General features: G+C 50.7%; 2 protein-coding genes across 6 annotated transcripts in view; both read right to left on the bottom strand.

Annotated features, from left to right (window-relative positions):
* Positions 1–11,949, bottom strand: part of UBE2QL1 (ubiquitin conjugating enzyme E2 Q family like 1) — a 45,089-nt gene extending 33,140 nt beyond the window's left edge. For 4 of the 5 annotated variants that reach the window (XR_005019348.1, XM_036847725.1, XM_036847726.1 and 1 more), the window contains exon 1: positions 11,127–11,949. Coding sequence is in view for 4 of the 5 variants with exons in the window: in XM_036847725.1 (XP_036703620.1) it covers positions 11,127–11,915 (789 nt within the window). In the remaining variant the exon portion in view is untranslated. Of the gene's footprint in view, positions 1–2,635; positions 4,005–11,126 lie in introns of those variants that run through there. The other variant, XM_036847727.1, reaches the window with a different exon arrangement.
* Positions 11,917–16,904, bottom strand: part of LOC118891995 (nascent polypeptide-associated complex subunit alpha, muscle-specific form-like) — a 37,182-nt gene continuing 32,194 nt past the window's right edge. The window contains exons 3-4 of the mRNA XM_036845991.1: positions 14,297–14,462; positions 11,917–12,649 (exon numbers count right to left, since the gene is read on the bottom strand). Coding sequence (XP_036701886.1) covers positions 11,917–12,649; positions 14,297–14,462 — 899 coding nt within the window. The remainder of the gene's footprint in view (positions 12,650–14,296; positions 14,463–16,904) is intronic.

Below are 16,904 nucleotides of genomic sequence, written 5' to 3'. Positions count from 1 at the left end.
GGGCGCATCCTTATCTGAATGGGGCGACCAGCCAGCCTCTGAGACTCTTAAGTGGTACATGGTCAGGGCCAAGCTGCAGACTGAGGGCCTTGGATGTTCCTCTTAGGGTAGGGCGACTGAAATGATCTCAATCAAAAGATTTGATGACAGCCAAGTAATTAGCTTACAGGTGGGAAAAAGAGACATACATAAATGTGAAGAAAACAACCTGAGCAGTGCTGGGTAGAACGTCTCTATTTGCTGACTATGACGCTGGAAACTTTACCAAGCTAACGTGGTAGTTATGGTAACACCACCCAGGCCCACGCACTGATTTAGATACTGTTACAGACTCCACTTCCACGAGGAAGATAACACCAGCTTCTCAGCATGATACACACTGCGGGCTGAGAACCCCGGGGGACAGGAGGATGCCTCATGTCTCTAGTGATTCGATCTAGAGGTGGAATTCCAGACTTCAGTATTGCTAAACTGTGGGGAAATCAGTGAGCGTACCACAAAAACAGCATAAAAATCCTGGAGGACCAATGAACTGTATACTGTTCCTGCTCCTTGTGAGAATGCTGGCTCCATTCATCTAAGTCTTAAGAGTTGGAAAGAACCCTGAAGACATCTAGTCACTTTCTTACCAAATGCGGGAAGCCTTACCCTAGATGCTCAGGGCCTTAACTGCTAAGCAATAAGAGAAGACTGGTGTTCTCTGCTGATTAGCCTCCAATTGTCATAATATCATATATACGTACGTAGGTCGAACATCTCAACTAGATTTCTCTTGAATTTCATTACAGAAAAAAGCCTTTCCTAAGGGTTATCAGTCAGGCAAAGGATCACTGACTCAGTGCAATTCTCTTTCAGTTGTACTGAGGCAATTTGTGTTCATTCTGTGTGACCTGTGATAACTGATGGAATCCACAGCATTTGAAAAAAATTTTACGTTTGATTTCTGAACCGGCTTTTCATCTTGAAACAGAATGGTGGCTCAAAAGTTTTCAAGTGGACAGCGTATTCTGTAAAACAGAAAGAATCTCAACAATATGGAACAGTATCAATGTGTGCGTTGAGAGGTGATAAAGGTAAATATTTGAAATAATTATATTCTTCTATGTAGTTTTCTAACTCAGCAGCAGCAAAAAATTAAGCTAATTTAAAGATACTGCTAACAAATAGGATTCTTAGAGACCAAGGCTGTAGAGGTGAAAAAACAGCTCCCAAATCTGTGCTTGGTCAATAACATGATCGTGGTTATTATCTGAAATTGACACCTGATGGTGCAAAATGACTTGATGATGGAGAGTCAACAGAGGTGATGACAAGAGTCCACAAGGAGAGGTGGCAGTTCTGAGAGGGTGAAGAGGAGGCTACCCTGTGATTTTTGTGAATATTTATAAAATTCTGGTCAAGTATAAAAAATTTTGAGCCAACTGGATGTCAATATTGCTCTGAAGTACTAATAGTTATGAAAGCAGAACGCTTCATGTAATGAATGTTGAATGTAAACCCAATTCTGGGTCTTTGGTCGTACTTTTCTTATGCATTTATTTCAATACAATTCTACTTTTATAAAAAGAAGGAACATCTATTGATCACCTCCTCTATGCAATGCACCTGCACACATCATTTCCTTTGAGCATCACGACACATCCGTGAAGTGGGTTTATGCTCCTCATCTTCAGATGAGGCACCTGAGGCTCAGGGAGGCGGCTACCTGCCCAGCAGGGAAGCAGGCTTGGGAGGAGGCGTGGTACTGGAGCCCTGACCCTGCTCGAGGTCCATGGCTTTATCCTAACCCCACCCAACAAGATCACGGTAGGACTGAGCTATATGTTGGGCTCCTAAACCTCGTTCCCAGAGGTTCTGGCCATGAGCTGCATGATAAACTTTAAGTTCTTTCCCAAGACAGCTGTCAACACTTAGAGCTACGTACCACCTTGGGGTTCTTGGGGCCATGCATCCCCAGGGAACACAAACTTGGATGGAAAAAAAATGTCTTTATTTTCATTAACTCTAACTGTAGTCCAGCACTTCATTTAACTGTGATTGGAAGTAACAAAGCAGAGATTTAGCATTGCCTTGATTTTGTCACCAACAGAAACCCCAGACATTTAAAAAATCATATGACAGTTGTTGTAGACAACTTGAAATGTCATCAGTTCTCCTTCCTATGTCCAGTTAGGGCAGTAACTAGACCTTCATATTAAATGTGTTAATAAAGACATGCTTTTTAATTTCATATTTTAGTTCATCACTTTTTAAAAATAGCAATAACTATTTCTAAGTATGACTGTTTTCCTTTGAAAGCCTATGAATTTTATTTTGTGCGTTTAAAAGCATTATTCTGAGGAGGGGTCTTCAGATGTCCCCAGATGCTGAGGGTGGCCTTTGGGGTCAGAGGTGGCAGGAAGGGGCCTCTGGTTCTTCTCGGATCTGCGAGAATGACCAAGAGGCGTCCATCTCTCTTGTCTATGAAAAGGCAGATGCCGGGATCCTCTTTTAAATAAAATTACTAAAACAAAAATCACTGTAATTCAATCCAGCAGAATTCAAAGTCACTTTTTATTAGATTAGTTTTAGTTATGAATTAAACCAACCTCCTTTAAGCTTTATGTAATTTTACTGGTTGATCCTACAGTCAGAGAAACTTTGTCTTTCATGAGCTCTCTAAGATGATGATCCTTCATAGGATACATTATAAAGGTGATCAAAGGAAAAACAAGCAGTTCTGTGAGGGGAGGGATCACAGTGGCCCCTGTGGGCACCTAGCTCATCTGTGTCAGTTTCAGGCATTCACTGGAGGAAGGGGCTTCCTGAAGACCCTAACCCGCAGATTGGCAGGGCTCTGCCTTCCCCAGGCTAAGCGAGCCTTGGTTTCCTCCTCTGTAAAATGGGAATAACAACAGCACTCACCCCATAGGCTGCTGAAAGCATTTAATCACATGACCCACTAAAGTGTTTTGCACAGCAGCTGGCCCACGGTAAGCACCTGGTAAGTTCACAATCTTACCGTATTCCAAATAGGGACAAGAGGAGGGGATGGGGCGTGTGTGCAGTTGAGCAAGTTGCACAGTGGACACATTTATTCAGCACATACAATGTACTGGGTGGGCATTGGGCGAGGGGAAGGGGAACCAGAGCCGTAAATAGGTAAATGCAGTCTCGCAGGATGAGCGTGAAATGAACACCTTCCAGACAACGCAGAGGTGTTTAGAGGAGGGAGCCACTGCCCCCACCGGAGGAGTGATCGCGGGGCCTTCTGCAGGAGCTAAGACGGCTCGGCAGGGTTCTGAGGGATGGCAGGGCTCGACTGATGCATGAGGGGGTGCTTCCCCGATGGGGGCGGACCTGTGAGCTCAGCAAACGTGGAGACCTGCTGGTGTGCCCTGGCTGGAGGGGCTGGCGGGAGAAGGGCTTCCTGGGGGCTGTGGAAGGTGGAAGCGCCGCAGCCAGGCTGGGCAGCGACTGGGCGCTTGGATGTATTCCGTCACCGTCATAACCAAGGGTGTGAGAAAGCCAGGTGTGCATCTAGAGGACCCAGGAAGGTGGCAGCAGGGAGGATGGAAAGGGACAGAGAGGTTGGACGGGGGCATCACAGGGATCCAAGCAGGGGATGACAAGCCTCTAAGGAGGCAGGAGGGCAGGGAGGAGAGGAAAAGCCAGGCTTGGGAACGTGAACGAGGAGGCCCGGTTAGTCCTGCTCCGTGACCACACCTAGGCCTGCTGGGTGGGGAAGGGCACCTTCCGGCCACTCCCCCCGGCGCCCTGCTCCCGCCCCGCCCTCCTCTCCCAAGCCTTTGCCACCTGGTTGGTCCCAATTCTGCTTCCTCCCTAGAGGTTCTCGATCTGGGGGCCTTGGTCCTCCCGCTCGGCTTGCTTCCTCCTGCCCTTAGCGGAGAGGACCAGGAGGAGGACCAGGGGTGACACACAGAAGGGGGAAAGGTCGCCACGGGAATGCTGAAGACCACGTGTCTTCAGTGCCCAAGTCATGGTAGACCCTCAGCAAACGGGTCCTGAATGAAGGAGGGAAAGAAGAAATGAAGTGTGTGATGATGGGGAATTAAACAATTAAACCTGGGCTTCCCTGGCGGCGCAGTGGTTGAGAATCTGCCTGCTAATGCAGGGGACACGGGTTCGAGCCCTGGTCTGGGAGGATCCCACATGCCGCGGAGCAACTAGGCCCATGAGCCACAACTACTGAGCCTGCGCGTCTGGAGCCTGTGCTCCGCAACAAGAGAGGCCGCGATAGTGAGAGGCCCGCACACCGCGATGAAGAGTGGCCCCTGCTCGCCACAACTAGAGAAAGCCCTCGCACAGAAACGAAGACCCAACACAGCCAAAAATAAATAAATAAATAAATAAATTAATTAAAAAAAAAAAATTAAACCTTATCTTAGGTTGCTGACTCCTTGGGTAGGAAAGCTTAGATGTTATTGGAAATATTTCTGCCATTACAATGACTTCTTTGTCTGTTTTGGGAAATGCCAGATCCTCCCATTTATTAGCAGTGAAACTATGTTCAGAAAAACAGGCTAACCCTCAGTGTTACAATCACGTAACAATGAGCATTCCTGCAATGAGCATTCCGTCTGGGAACGTCACCCAGAAGTTCTGAAGACCCTGCTGACCCCAGGACCCCACCTCTCCCAAGTCCCTGGAGCACAGGCAGGCCACTGCCTGGTGTCCAGTCCACTCGCACCAGTGAACAGGCACTCACCCAAATGCTAAGCAAGCGACAACTGCGGAGCTGCCTGCCACATCACAGACAAATGTGAGTGGGTTTCACTTTATCCCCACTAGACAGTCAGTTCTCCGTGGCTGGCACCTTCCGTGAATCTGATTCACCAACGTGTGCCCAGTGTGTGCCCGATACAGAGTGGACACTCAGTACCTGTGCTCCTGTGCTGTGTGAACTAGCTAATTATCCACAGTTCTGGGTGGTCCGTGCCCCTAAGCCCTCACAAGTGTGTCCGATCCGGGGGTGAGGAACTCTCTTGAGCACATTTCCTTTTTCAGGGTTTACACTCCCTCTTGGTCCAGGGAGGAAGGACCGGGTTGTATGATGACCTCCTCTACAAAAGTAGGGCTTCCAGAGGGCTAGTCGGGGTGGACACAGGACAGTGAGTGCAACCAAGGTGGGAGGGGGGAAGGTAAGGGGTTCATTACACCCACCATCACCTGAAGCTCCCTCTTCTGGCTGTTGGTGGGAGGATGTACCGAAAATGGTAGACGTGATGAGTAATTCTGGTCCAGGGTGGTTTTTCCAACCCTGGTTTGTCCGCTAGCATCAACGTAGGAGATTTTCCAACAGGCCTCTACCAGGGCCTTATCTTAGCCTCAAGAAGTACGAATCTTCGAGGATAAGGGCCTGGCACTGGAATAATTTAAAGGTTCCCCAAAGCATCTAATTAACCTGGGGCTGAGGACCACCGGCAGAGAGGAAAGGAGTTACCCCCTCCCCATCCTCTGCCCCATCTCCCCACGACCCTATCAACACAGCAAAAATCTAGGATTCAGGAGATTTGAAATGTGGCTCAAAGAACCCACTACTAGTGGCTGCTTAAAACAAAAACCATGAAAGCCATTTGGCTGGTTCCTTAGCTGTCCCCAGAGTGGTACCACTGAGGCTGCCTTCCTTCTAAACCTGGACTCATACACACCTGTTCGTGAGGATGAGAAAGGGCAGGATTCTGGGTTAAAACAAACTTCCATATTGGCACTTTCCATTAAACAAACAAACAACCTCCCCAAACTCTCCTGACCCTTAAAAAGGAAAACAATCCTCTCACACCCTTTACTGTAAATCAGAAAAGTAAACAGAAATGCATTTGCATCCTCTTTTTGCAAGTTTACATTCTCAAAGGTTTACAACTTTGGGTAAAGTAAGCCACTACTATTATTAACTGCACCGTCAGCCATGGGATGAGCAGAGTCGCCAGGGAGCGGGCGTGTGGGAGCTTTTGCCAAGTTGGCGTGGGACTATTTTTAGGATGCAGAGTCCTGTCTGCGTCCTCCTGCCCGTCCTACTTGATACCAGAACAAGCTATTTTTTTCTCCGAACAGTCGAGCACGTGGAGACCTCAAGCTGCAGACTCATCCTGGGTGGTAATGACCTCCGTCACCTACACACGGGCACAGGACACAACGAGTCACCTACACACGGGCACAGGACACAACGACACGGTGACGCATAAGACTCCTCCACAAATCCACTCTCCTCGGTGAGTCACATGGCAGGACCCACCCCCTGGCTGTCACTGTTCACACGCTAGGTTCTCCCAGCTTCCCTTTAAAGCGGCCACCATCTCTCTATTCCAAGTAGGCCCTCCTGGGGTCTCGTCAGTGTGGTCCTGTGTTCACACGGATGGACATCATTTATGTTACTCTGCAAACCAGCAATAGCCTCGAGAGAAATGAGAGGTTGAACTGGTTAAGAAATTCCTGTTTGGGCTTGTTATAGGCTACACTGTGATCCCTCAAAATTGATACGTTGGAGTCTTACTCCCAAGCACCTCAGAAGGTGACTGTATTTGGAGACAGGGTCTTTACAGAGGTGATCATGTTAAACTGAGGTCATTAGGATGGAGCCCTGATCCAATACGACCGGTGTCCTCACCAGCAGGGGAGATTAGGACACAGACAGGCACAGAGGGAAGACCAGGTGAGGACACAGGGAGAAGACGGCTGTCTGCAAGCCAAGGACAGAGGCCTGGAGCTCATCCTTCTGCACACCCTCAGAAGGACCCAACCCTGCTCTCACCTTGAGCTCAGACTTCTGGCCTCTGGACCTGTGAGAGGTAAATGTCTGTTGTTGAAGCCCCCCAGTCTGTGGGACTCTGTGACAGCAGCCCTAGCACACTCACACAGGGCTTTCAAAAATGTTGTGTGAATTATAATAGTTCAGAAGCCAATAAACTTTAGGAACCCACAGGGCTGTTTATCTTCATTACTTTTTTCTGATAAGACCTGGAGATTGTGTAGCCATAAGGAAAAAGCTATTTCCAGGCCTAGTACTTTGGAAGAGGTTCTGAAGACAGGCTCTGTGTGTGTGTGTGTGTGTGTGTGCGCCCGTGTGCAAGATTCTCAGTGACACCCATGGCGCAGAACACTTTAAGCCCTAAAGTCGACCTCAGAGATGCACTTTATCATCAAACAGAGCTGATCTGCAGAGCCTGTTACTTCTTCATCACACACTGACACGTGGCAACATCCGCCAGTGTTCTGTGCTCAAAAATTCCAGAAACTAGTGCTATCAGGAAACATAACTGTTCTGGAATCGCTTAGCAATTTTTAATTCAAACACTAAGACCTGAAGGTGTTTTAGTCCTGTTGTTTTCATTCTTCTGCTGACAGCTGTCTGTGTACCTGTGCTCTGTGGACACAAATGATGATCACACCGGTCACCGCCAACCACTGGCTGGAGACGGCCAAGGGCTCAGGTGGCCCGGGCGTGACTCTGCCGTCGCTGACTTTTACTAATGTGCACTGGTATTCAAAGCCTCGCACTCATTGCTAGTGTTAGAACACGAGGCTGCATTAATCTCACCTGACCGTGTGGAGCTGAGGTTTCCTCACCTGTACGGTGACCACTGAAACAGTAGAACCAGGTAAGGTTCACACCCTAAGTGCCTCGCTGGCCCAGAGCTTGGCATGGAGCAAACAGTAAATGCCGCTGCTGTTATTGCCACATCGTCCTCATGCCGGGTTGAGGCGCATGGCTGGCACTAAGGGGACAGAGGAGGCGTAAGGAACCGTCTTCCAAGTGTCATCTGGTTCCCTGTCCCTGGCGATGTCTAACTAATTAAAAAGGGGACACTCAGGAGGTGAACTGATGTGAAAGTAGAACCCTGGGTTAGTGCGCCCTCAAGCCACTTTTGGGCATCTTCTGCTCACACAGCTGCAAGGAGAGGGTCTCTGTCGCATCATCTATCATCCCAGGTGCGAGACCTGGTACACACGCCAGTGAACGCCGAGGCCCGGCCTGGGCAGGACCCTCCCAGGTACGGGGATTTTTCATTTAATTGCAGGAACCAAGAGTTACCTAAAATGTCTCTTTGTAGTCAAAAGAGGATTCGGTAATAAACAAATAGGCAAGGTATGTATGTCATTATCTCTACAAAGAATATATCATACAAGAAATTTTTAAGTTAATTTAAAACCACCACAATCCATAAGGTAGCACACGAGAGATTTTGATAACATGGGCCCCAAGAGTCAGGTATAGGTCTCGTGAAATGACTGAATCTGTCACACCGTGAGATAAACGCCAACATTAATACTATCCACAAAATGGTTAAGCAGATCTTTTCTTAATATTACCAATGAAACCCTTAAAAGTATTTTATGATTTCTCTAAAGGTAGAGAAACAAAATCAACTTAGGATATCCCCAATTCAGAAAGTTAAGCTTAGTAGTTGATGAAAGAGGAAAACGAGCCTTTTCTAATCTCATTGCTTAAGAAAAACGAAAGCGTCAACAGATGGAGGAATGCAACTAGAATGGAACGGTTCTGCCTTTTAAAGTAATTATTGGTTTGGTAGCACTCTTGGTTCTCTCTGAATACATAATCAGGTATTTTGATTGCTTTCCCAAAGTCCTTTAACTACCTTTAACTACGGAAATAATTCAGTAACTACAGTAAGTGCAATGAACAACCTGTAGGTAGGAAATTTACAAAAGCAGGAAAGGCACCATAACGCTGAGGGCCCTGAGACACTATTAGGACCCTTTCCTGCATAGAATCGTGAAACACTGATGAACATTCATTTCTCCTGTTCTTACACTGCATTTCGAGTTGTTTGTGTATATCCTACACGACTCTCTTTTGGATGTTGAAGTCAGCATGAAAAGTGCAAAGAAATTGAATTGGTATTTTTATAAATTGCTGAGTGCTCACCTTCCTTTCAGATATTTCATAACTAGACTTTAGAATAGGTGATATAACACAATATGCTAGGTGGAGGGCCCTGAGTTCATCTAAGTAAGATTTTGAAATTAATAAAAAAATATTGATAATTACTTTCAACAATAAGGTCTCTGACTTGCTGACTGTATGAAGACTCTCAATTTGGATTACAAAGAAAAGAAATGTATACACAAGGACCTGCCTAATTTAATAGAAATGCAGGGGCACCAAGAGAATTATCATTCACAGCATTAATGTGAACGTGGAAAACATTTAACTTACTAAGATATATCTCTTCTAAAAAAAAAAAAGTCCTTATTTCTCATTTGAAATCTTTACTTTCCTACATCTTTCAAAATGCAGGCTGTGGTTGAGGTGACCTCTAGGATCTCTTCCAAATCTAAATGCTATGATTCTGTGATTATAAGGCAAAATGATATTCCTCTGCCCCTCATCCCCAAAGTCATCTCTGTGAAGAATGAAAGAAGGTGAGAGAGTGTTGCAGAGAGTTCTGATTAGCAGTGCTTTCAGAAAAAATAACAGAAGCATTTCTGCAAAATATTTTTCCCCATCACTTGTATAAATCCTGATAATAACATAAACCGGGACCCTCTCCCACCCCCGTGGCTTGTATCGAATCACAGCCTCTTCCCATCAAAGCCAGCGCTGAACCACAGGCTTCAGAGTGAATTTCTGATGTTAAAGCATTAAACCTCACCTTTCTAGAGCCGCCAGGTCCCTCCTATTTCGAACGCGAGAAATAAGCGGAAGCTAAACCCCAGAAAAGATGGACTAGCAAGATAGTCCTTGGTAACAACAGACCTCAGTCAAGAATTAAGTGCCTTTCTCCACTGGAATCACAATGCGATTTGCTTGGAATCCCAGGGGCTCCACCTCTAGTGAAATTGGCAGAACAAGCATTATTTGATTAGTGTGAAAGATCCTGCCGTGAAAGGGACAGAGGCAGGTGACAGGGGACTGATGGCTTCTGAAATGCTAGCTGTAGGAAGATCAAATCGAGGTCATTCCGGGTCTCCTAAACAAAACAGGGATTCTTCATAAATCTAAAAGACACCCATATAAAATTATAATTGTATTAAGTAATGTTCAATAGCGATTTGGGAAAACATCAACCAACTTGAACGTGATCAGGAGCATATAACGTGGGAAGATAACACCATCATGCCTCTGCCTGCAGCTGGCAGGGGAACAAATTTCAGAAGATTCATTCATTCTCTGCTCTCAAGTTCTCTGGGGTTTCTTTTGGTAAAGCTGCCGTCTGGTGCAATAGGTGAGAAGATTCAGGCACCAAGCCTGCCCCTGATTTCAGTATTTAGTTAAAAATCTTTAGTTCTGATAATGGATTTAACCCCCCGGGGCAGGGGGAACCCGAAGGAAGAAACAGGTCTGTGAGAGACCAAGACCTTGAACAACTACCCAGGAGGTGATGGTCCTGGAAAGAGTCAGGTACCATGCATTTCCTTGAGGGCATCTGGCCTTGTCACACTCAAACCACACCTCTGCCTCTCCAGTGAAATTTCTCAAGAGCAAAATTCTCACCTTTGCGCTAGATGCTGGTCAGGAGGGAGCAGAGCAGGGGGGCAGGTTCACCAGCAGGCAGCAGGCCCTCTGCAGAGCCCCCCACCTGCAGAGTACCCCTGAGTTGTTGTTGGGGGGGGAACTTTGTGTGTGTGGCGGGGAAGGGGGCAATAAACTGGGCTGGATACTCAGATTCCTAAGTCCACGTGAAGTTCCACCCTCAGGGAGATTATGGGGTCAGGAGATGGGGAGAAGCCAAGGAAAAGGAGAAGGGGGGAAACGGGAGTCCGGGGAGGAGAGAGCGGAAGCCTGGGGCGGGGGCGGAGGAGGAGGAAAGGGAAAGAGGGAGATGGGGGAAAGGGAGGAGCGCACGGGGACAGCGGGTTAGGAGACAAGGGCAGAGGGTAGAGGGGCGAGCCAGAGGGGAGAAGGAACAGAGGAGAAAAGAGTGGGTGTGCGGAGAGGGAGAGAGCGAATTCTAGAGAGATGGGGACCGACCGGGAACAAGCGGGAGACCCGCAGAGACGGGATGGAAAAGTAGGGAAAGAAGAGAACGCTCAGGAAAGAGGAGCGGAGGCGCCCGGGAACGTCTCCCCTCGGCAGGCAGGGGCAGAGACACAGCCCCGCGCGCACGGGGAGCGAGAGGGCCGAGGGGCCAGCCCCGCGCGCCCCCGGCCTCCTCCCCGCTTACCTGGCCCTTGACCAGGCTGGCGGCGAACTGGCGCATGACGGCCTCCACGGTGTAGGCGCTGGACCAGCCGCGCGGCGTGAGCAGCTCCATGCAGATGGCGCCGCCGTCCAGCACGTAGCCGTTCTCCAGGCGCGGGCTGAGCACCCGCATGAAGGGCGGCGAGAAGGGGAAGTTGTCGGGGAAGGTGAGGTTGAGCAGGATGAACTCGGTGTTGGTCTCCTTCATGTCCTGCCACAGCACCGAGTCCTTGTCCACCTGGTGCAGCTTCACGTTCCAGTCGAAGAGGCTCTCGTCCACCAGCTCCACGGAGATGAAGCGGTCGCTGAGGCGCGCGATGTCCTGCAGCTCCTTCATGAGCCGCCGGCTGCGCACCTGCGTGCAGTGCTGCTGGCGCGCCGCGGGCACCAGGCTGCCGCCCGCCGCCGCCGCCGCCGCCGCCGCCGCCGGGCCCGGCCCCGCCCTGGCGCCCGCCGCGCGCTCCCGGGGGCCCCCGCCGCTCGCCGCCCCCGCCGCCCCCGCCGCCGGCTGCGGCGGCTTGTCGCGCTGGGCCAGCTCCGCCGCGCGCTTGCCCTTGCCCTTGCCGGGCCCGGGGCTGGCGTCGCCCGCGCCCCCGGCGGGATGCTGCTGCTGCTGCGGCTTGTGGCCGCCGCTCTTGGCGCCGCCCTTGCCGCGCAGCGACGCGCTCTGCTGGCCGCCGCCGCCGCCGCGGTGGTTGTGGTGATGCTTGGGGTCCTCGGTGTCCCGGTTGTGCAGGCGGATGAGCCCGATTTTGCGGAGCAGCGTGGCCATTTTAGGCTCGGCGCCGGCGCGGGGCTCCCCTCGGCTCCTGCCCCCGGAGCCCGAGAGCCGGGGCGCGGGGGGCGCGGGGCGGCGGCGACCGGCGACCACTCAGCGGGGCGCGGCGCGGGCCACCCCTGGCGCCGGCGGCCGTGGCGCAGCCGAGCGGGCAGCACGCGCGCTCGCCGGCCGCTGGGTCGCCGCCGTCATATGACGGGGCCCGCTCTGGCTCGGGCTCCAGCCGCCCGGGGAGGGGAAGCGTGGAGGGGACGCGCCGCGGCGGGCCGTCCCCCGGCCGGTCCCTGCGCGCAGCCCCCCGGAGCCTGGTGTCCGCGGTCCTTTGTGAGCGGCCGCAGCCGGGCTGGCTTCGAGTCCGAGCGCCGCCTCGGGGCGCGCCGAGCCGTCCGCAGCGCCCCGAAGGCAGCGAGGCGGCCGCGGGCTCGCGCCGTGCGCGCCCGCCGGGCCGTGCTGCGCTGGCCGCTACCGCGGGGCCCCGACCGCCGCCGCCGCCGCCGCGGCTGCTGACATTGCAAAGGCGGCTGCTCAGTCTGAGCCGAGCGCGGCGCGGAGGGGGGCGGTCCTGCCGGCCGGGGAGGGGGGCGCGGGGCGGAGCCGCGGGACTGCCTGCGCCGCGCCGCTCCCCCGCCGCCCGCCAGCCGCCCGGCTCCCGCGGCGACACGCGCACGGCCGCTGGGGGGAGACATCGGCGCGCGCCGGGCTGCGGGGTAGCGGCGCGCGGAGCCGACCTGCCGGCCGGAGCGGAGCGAGGGTGGGGAGCAGGGCGAGAAGGGGCATGTGTGTGCGCGCGCTGATGAGGGTCTCAGAGGCTCCGGGTCCTTCTGCCCGGGATCCAGGCTCGGCGGCCCCCGGCCCGAGCCTCCGACCTCACTTAACCTAGTTGGAGGGGAAGAGGCGTCGGAGAAGGATGGAAAGCAAGCTGTTTATTGATTCCCGTGTGTACCAGGTGGAGCCTGGTGTCCACACCAAAATCCTGGAGCGGGGTCTGCGGAGCCAGTGCTCTCCTAAGGACTGATCAACGAATCAGGGCCTGGGGAGGAGGATGCGGGAAACGTGCTCTCCGCAACCCCCTAAAGAACCCCTCGAGTCCCGACTTTAAAGGATGACCGTTCCGCGAATTCACCCCTGCGACCGGGCCCGGCTCCTCTCCTCCCCGCCACGCCAGGGGGTCCCTGCGTTCCGAAAGGGGACGGGAGGGACCACGGAGCACTGGCTTTCGAGTCGTTTCCAAGAGGTTACGGGGAAACGCATCCGACTCTGGCGCCAGCCGGTGCTCAGGGCGCGGCGCGGGCCCTCTGCGGCCCCGGAGTCCCCGGCACCCGCGGGTGACCTCGGGACTGGCCGCGGAAGGGGTGGGGATCCTCCTTAAACTTGGACGCTTTCATCCCTCCCCTCCCTTTCTGCCTTTAACTCATTGAAACTTATTTTTATCTGGTGAAATTTCAAGCAAAAAGCACTTTCAGAGCCCCAGAAGCTGGAACAACCAGGGAAGCCGTGAAGAGTCAACGTTGGCAGGAATCGCGCTGCCGCGCATGGTCTAGTGTGTGAGGCCCAGCTGCGCAACGGGGAGGGGCGGTGATGATCCCCGCAATATAGGAGGAATCACCCCGAAAACCCAAATGGCCAAGGACTGACTCCAAACTTCACCGCTGTTCCTGGTTTGGCTTTCATCTTGAGGAGCCTCTAAATTCATCAGCAGAGCGCGTTCATTCTGATGTCACCGTGACGATCGTTTTTAAACGTCTTTACCATTTTCACTTTTTATAAATTATTAAAAATTTTCCCTGTGAAAAATAACTCTTCAGATCACTGCGGAAGTAAGTTCAGACGTAATGGGCCTGTGGTTCGGTTTTCTAGAGTTGCTTCCCGGTAGAGTGAGGTGCCCGCCAATCCACACCGGTTTGTGGCAAGTGCATGCAACCCTGGGACGTGGTCCCCTGGATCGGTGACTATATATAAAGGTGCCTTTCCCTGGAGGCTGTTTTCCAGTGGGTGGGAGTGGGCAGCGCAGCAGCCCAGGCAAGACCAGTGGCTGGTGACCAAATCTCGGCTGCAACTGACTGAGATCTAGTTGTCCTGGTCTCATGGGCTTTTTTGTGACCCGTTCTGTCCAGCTCTGATTTTTAAAAAGAGGCTGAGCAGGAAGATGACAAAGTCTGTCTGTAAAGTACCCTGAGTTCATTTAACCTATGGGAAGAGGGGATGTGAGAAGATCGGGAGGTGACACTGGTGGGGACAAGCAGGCATTACATGTTTTATCATTTCACGGCCACAGAAGCCATCTCGGGTTTTATCTGACCCATTTTACTGGTGAAGAAACTGTGTTTCAAAGAAGCTCAGCAGCTAGCCCAGCTCAGCTGTGTGCTGGGACCTACATCCCGGTCCCTGTGCCCCCAAACCCTGTGATGAGGTTGACCAGCTGCCCCAGACAGTACACTGCACTGCAGGGTTTCTGCTGGGGTTGGTTTTCAGTCCCAATCCCGGAGGTGGAGGTGAGAAAGTGTCCGCAGGTGTGATTGTCATCCCCACAGGCCAGCTGACCTAGGGGGAGGCCTTGGAGAAACGTTTCCTACCTGAAGCAGGGGTGTCATCTAGTGTGGTTTGGGAATGGTTTAACTGAAATCCCAGGCAGCCATCTGTAAGGGCTTTAATTCTGATTGGAAGTATTATTAGGGTGATCATATAATTTATTCTTGGAATGCAGGGCTTCTGTTTTTTTTTTGAAAGTGAAAGGATCACAGTTAATACTGATGCTGGGACAAGAGGCCAAAGCAGGACAGACTGACAGGTGAGATAAAGATTATCTTAATTATTATCTACCTGTCACACTTTCAGCATCTCTGATCCACTCTTTAAAGGGCTAAAGGCAAATGTTAGTTAAAAATTGGAAACAACCTAAATTTACAACAATAGGGTAAGTGGAAGGTAAATCATACCTAATCCACTTGAGAGAATATTACGCAGCAATAACATTACAGTTATGAAGATTATATAGAAAAATGAAAATATTTATGATGTACATAATAGTTTTAAGTAAGAAAGCAGAGTGCAAAACTGTATACACACTATAGCTACAACTGCATAAAACTATGTGTAGGAAAAAACACTAGAAGGAGGAAAACTGAAATGGTAACAATTATTACGTTGGTACAGGTAGGTATTCTCAAAATACCCCCTCCTCAACTCTCCAGTCCATGGACTCAAACATTTGCTTCAGTGACGGGATGCTAGCAGCAGCAGTGAGAAGAAGGGCCCCCTCCTTCTCCTGTCCCAGGAGATTCTAGAAATTTCCACGTCACCAGAGGAATGAACGGGCACCTACCCAGCTTAGCAATGTGTAGAGGTTGCATTTTCTTTTTAAAATTATTCTCTTTTATTTGATTTTCAAACACTCTGAAAAAGAATATATTGCAGTTACAATGAAAAACATTGTTAGCAAGTTTTTAAAAATTAGCTTATTGGCGATTAAGTTTACAACATTAAGACAGTTGAATTGAGAGTGTTTAGCAAAATAAAATAATCTCTAAGGACAGCTGTGGGTCTCTATCTCCTCCTCCCTTCGCAAGTAGTGATGGGGCGGGGAGGGGAACGGCTAGGGGATCTCTGCAGAGAGAGCTGAGGCCAATCTGCCATGAAGGGGAGAAAGGCAGGGAGGGAGGGAGGGAGGGAGGGCAGCTGGTTATCACAGCCGTCTGTCTGTCTGTCGTCTGGGAATTGTGTTATACCTGCCAGTGATGCTCCCATGAGCATTTGAATCAATGGTGCCAGGGGCCAGCTGTCTCCAGTGGCAGTTTTTATAAAGAGATGCAGAGCTGGGTTTGCCCATTTATTCTTTGTCTCAAAGGACTGCATCCCAGTTTTTTCCAGTTGGTCCTATTTCTTTAGGAGCCCCAGTCTCATAAAGGCATCAACCAGACTAGCTCAAAATATCAGCCCCCAATTCATACACATTTTTCATTCCCTTGAACGAAGGTGTTAAGATCACTATCAAAATTCAAAAACATTTTCTGTTAGAATTCACTGCCAGGCAGCATAGTGTTGATCTCTTATGTCACCAGGTCACCTGACCTATTATGGCATTCGTTCATCGATCATCAAAGCCAGTGCTTAGATGGCACTTCATATCTCAAGTGTCATCCCAAGCACTATATATATGTTATATAAATATAGATATTCACTTAATCTTCATAACAACTTCTAAGTAGGTACCATGTTTAGCCTTACTTTATAGAGAAATTAAGTAACTAGTCCAAAATAATACAGTGAATGCTCAGTGAAGCCAGGATTCAAGCCCAGACAGTTTCATATGGTGCTGCACTACTGCTCTGCGGGCACTTACTGCATGCAGTCATCACTGCAGAGACAGCAGCGAAGAAACCCTGCCCTCCTGGAGCTGGGGTTCTGGGGAGGATGTCTTTATCACCCTCTGAGCACTCTATAGAAAACTGCTCTAGCAGGCTCTAAAGGAAAGAGCTTGTGGATGTCAAGGAATGTTCCATACTCACCTCTGCATTTCCTCAAGCCCTATGATGGATGCAGATGTATTTTGTTACTTAATTGAAAACTCAGCCTTTCATTTTACAGCACAGACGTCTGAAGTCACAGCAGTGAGGATCTTACCCAGAGTCACAGGAGGTGATGGAGAGGGAGCCCAGAGCCCCAGGCCTGATGCCTCATCTAGAGCTATCACAATGCAGTCTTCAAATTCCATAGGTTGTGCTATAAGAGGACAGGACTCTGGCTGCTTTCTGTCAGGATGCTCGCCTTGGGAACCCAGCCGCCATGTTTTGAGGAAGCCCAACCTTCATTAAAGAGGCCACACGTGTGGGTGTCCAGCCATCAACCCAGCTAAGGTCTCTGCAGACAGCCAGCAGCAGGGACCAGACGTGAGTGAACTTGTCTTCAGACGGTTCTGGCCCCCAGCCTTTGAGCCTTCCAGCTGAGGCCCCAGACACTGAGGAGCAGAAGCCAGCCACCCCCACT

The sequence above is a fragment of the Balaenoptera musculus genome, chromosome 3, assembly GCF_009873245.2.
Source record: "Balaenoptera musculus isolate JJ_BM4_2016_0621 chromosome 3, mBalMus1.pri.v3, whole genome shotgun sequence".
In the NCBI taxonomy this organism is placed as follows: domain Eukaryota; kingdom Metazoa; phylum Chordata; class Mammalia; order Artiodactyla; family Balaenopteridae; genus Balaenoptera; species Balaenoptera musculus.
This window is presented reverse-complemented; position numbering and strand designations above follow the sequence as displayed.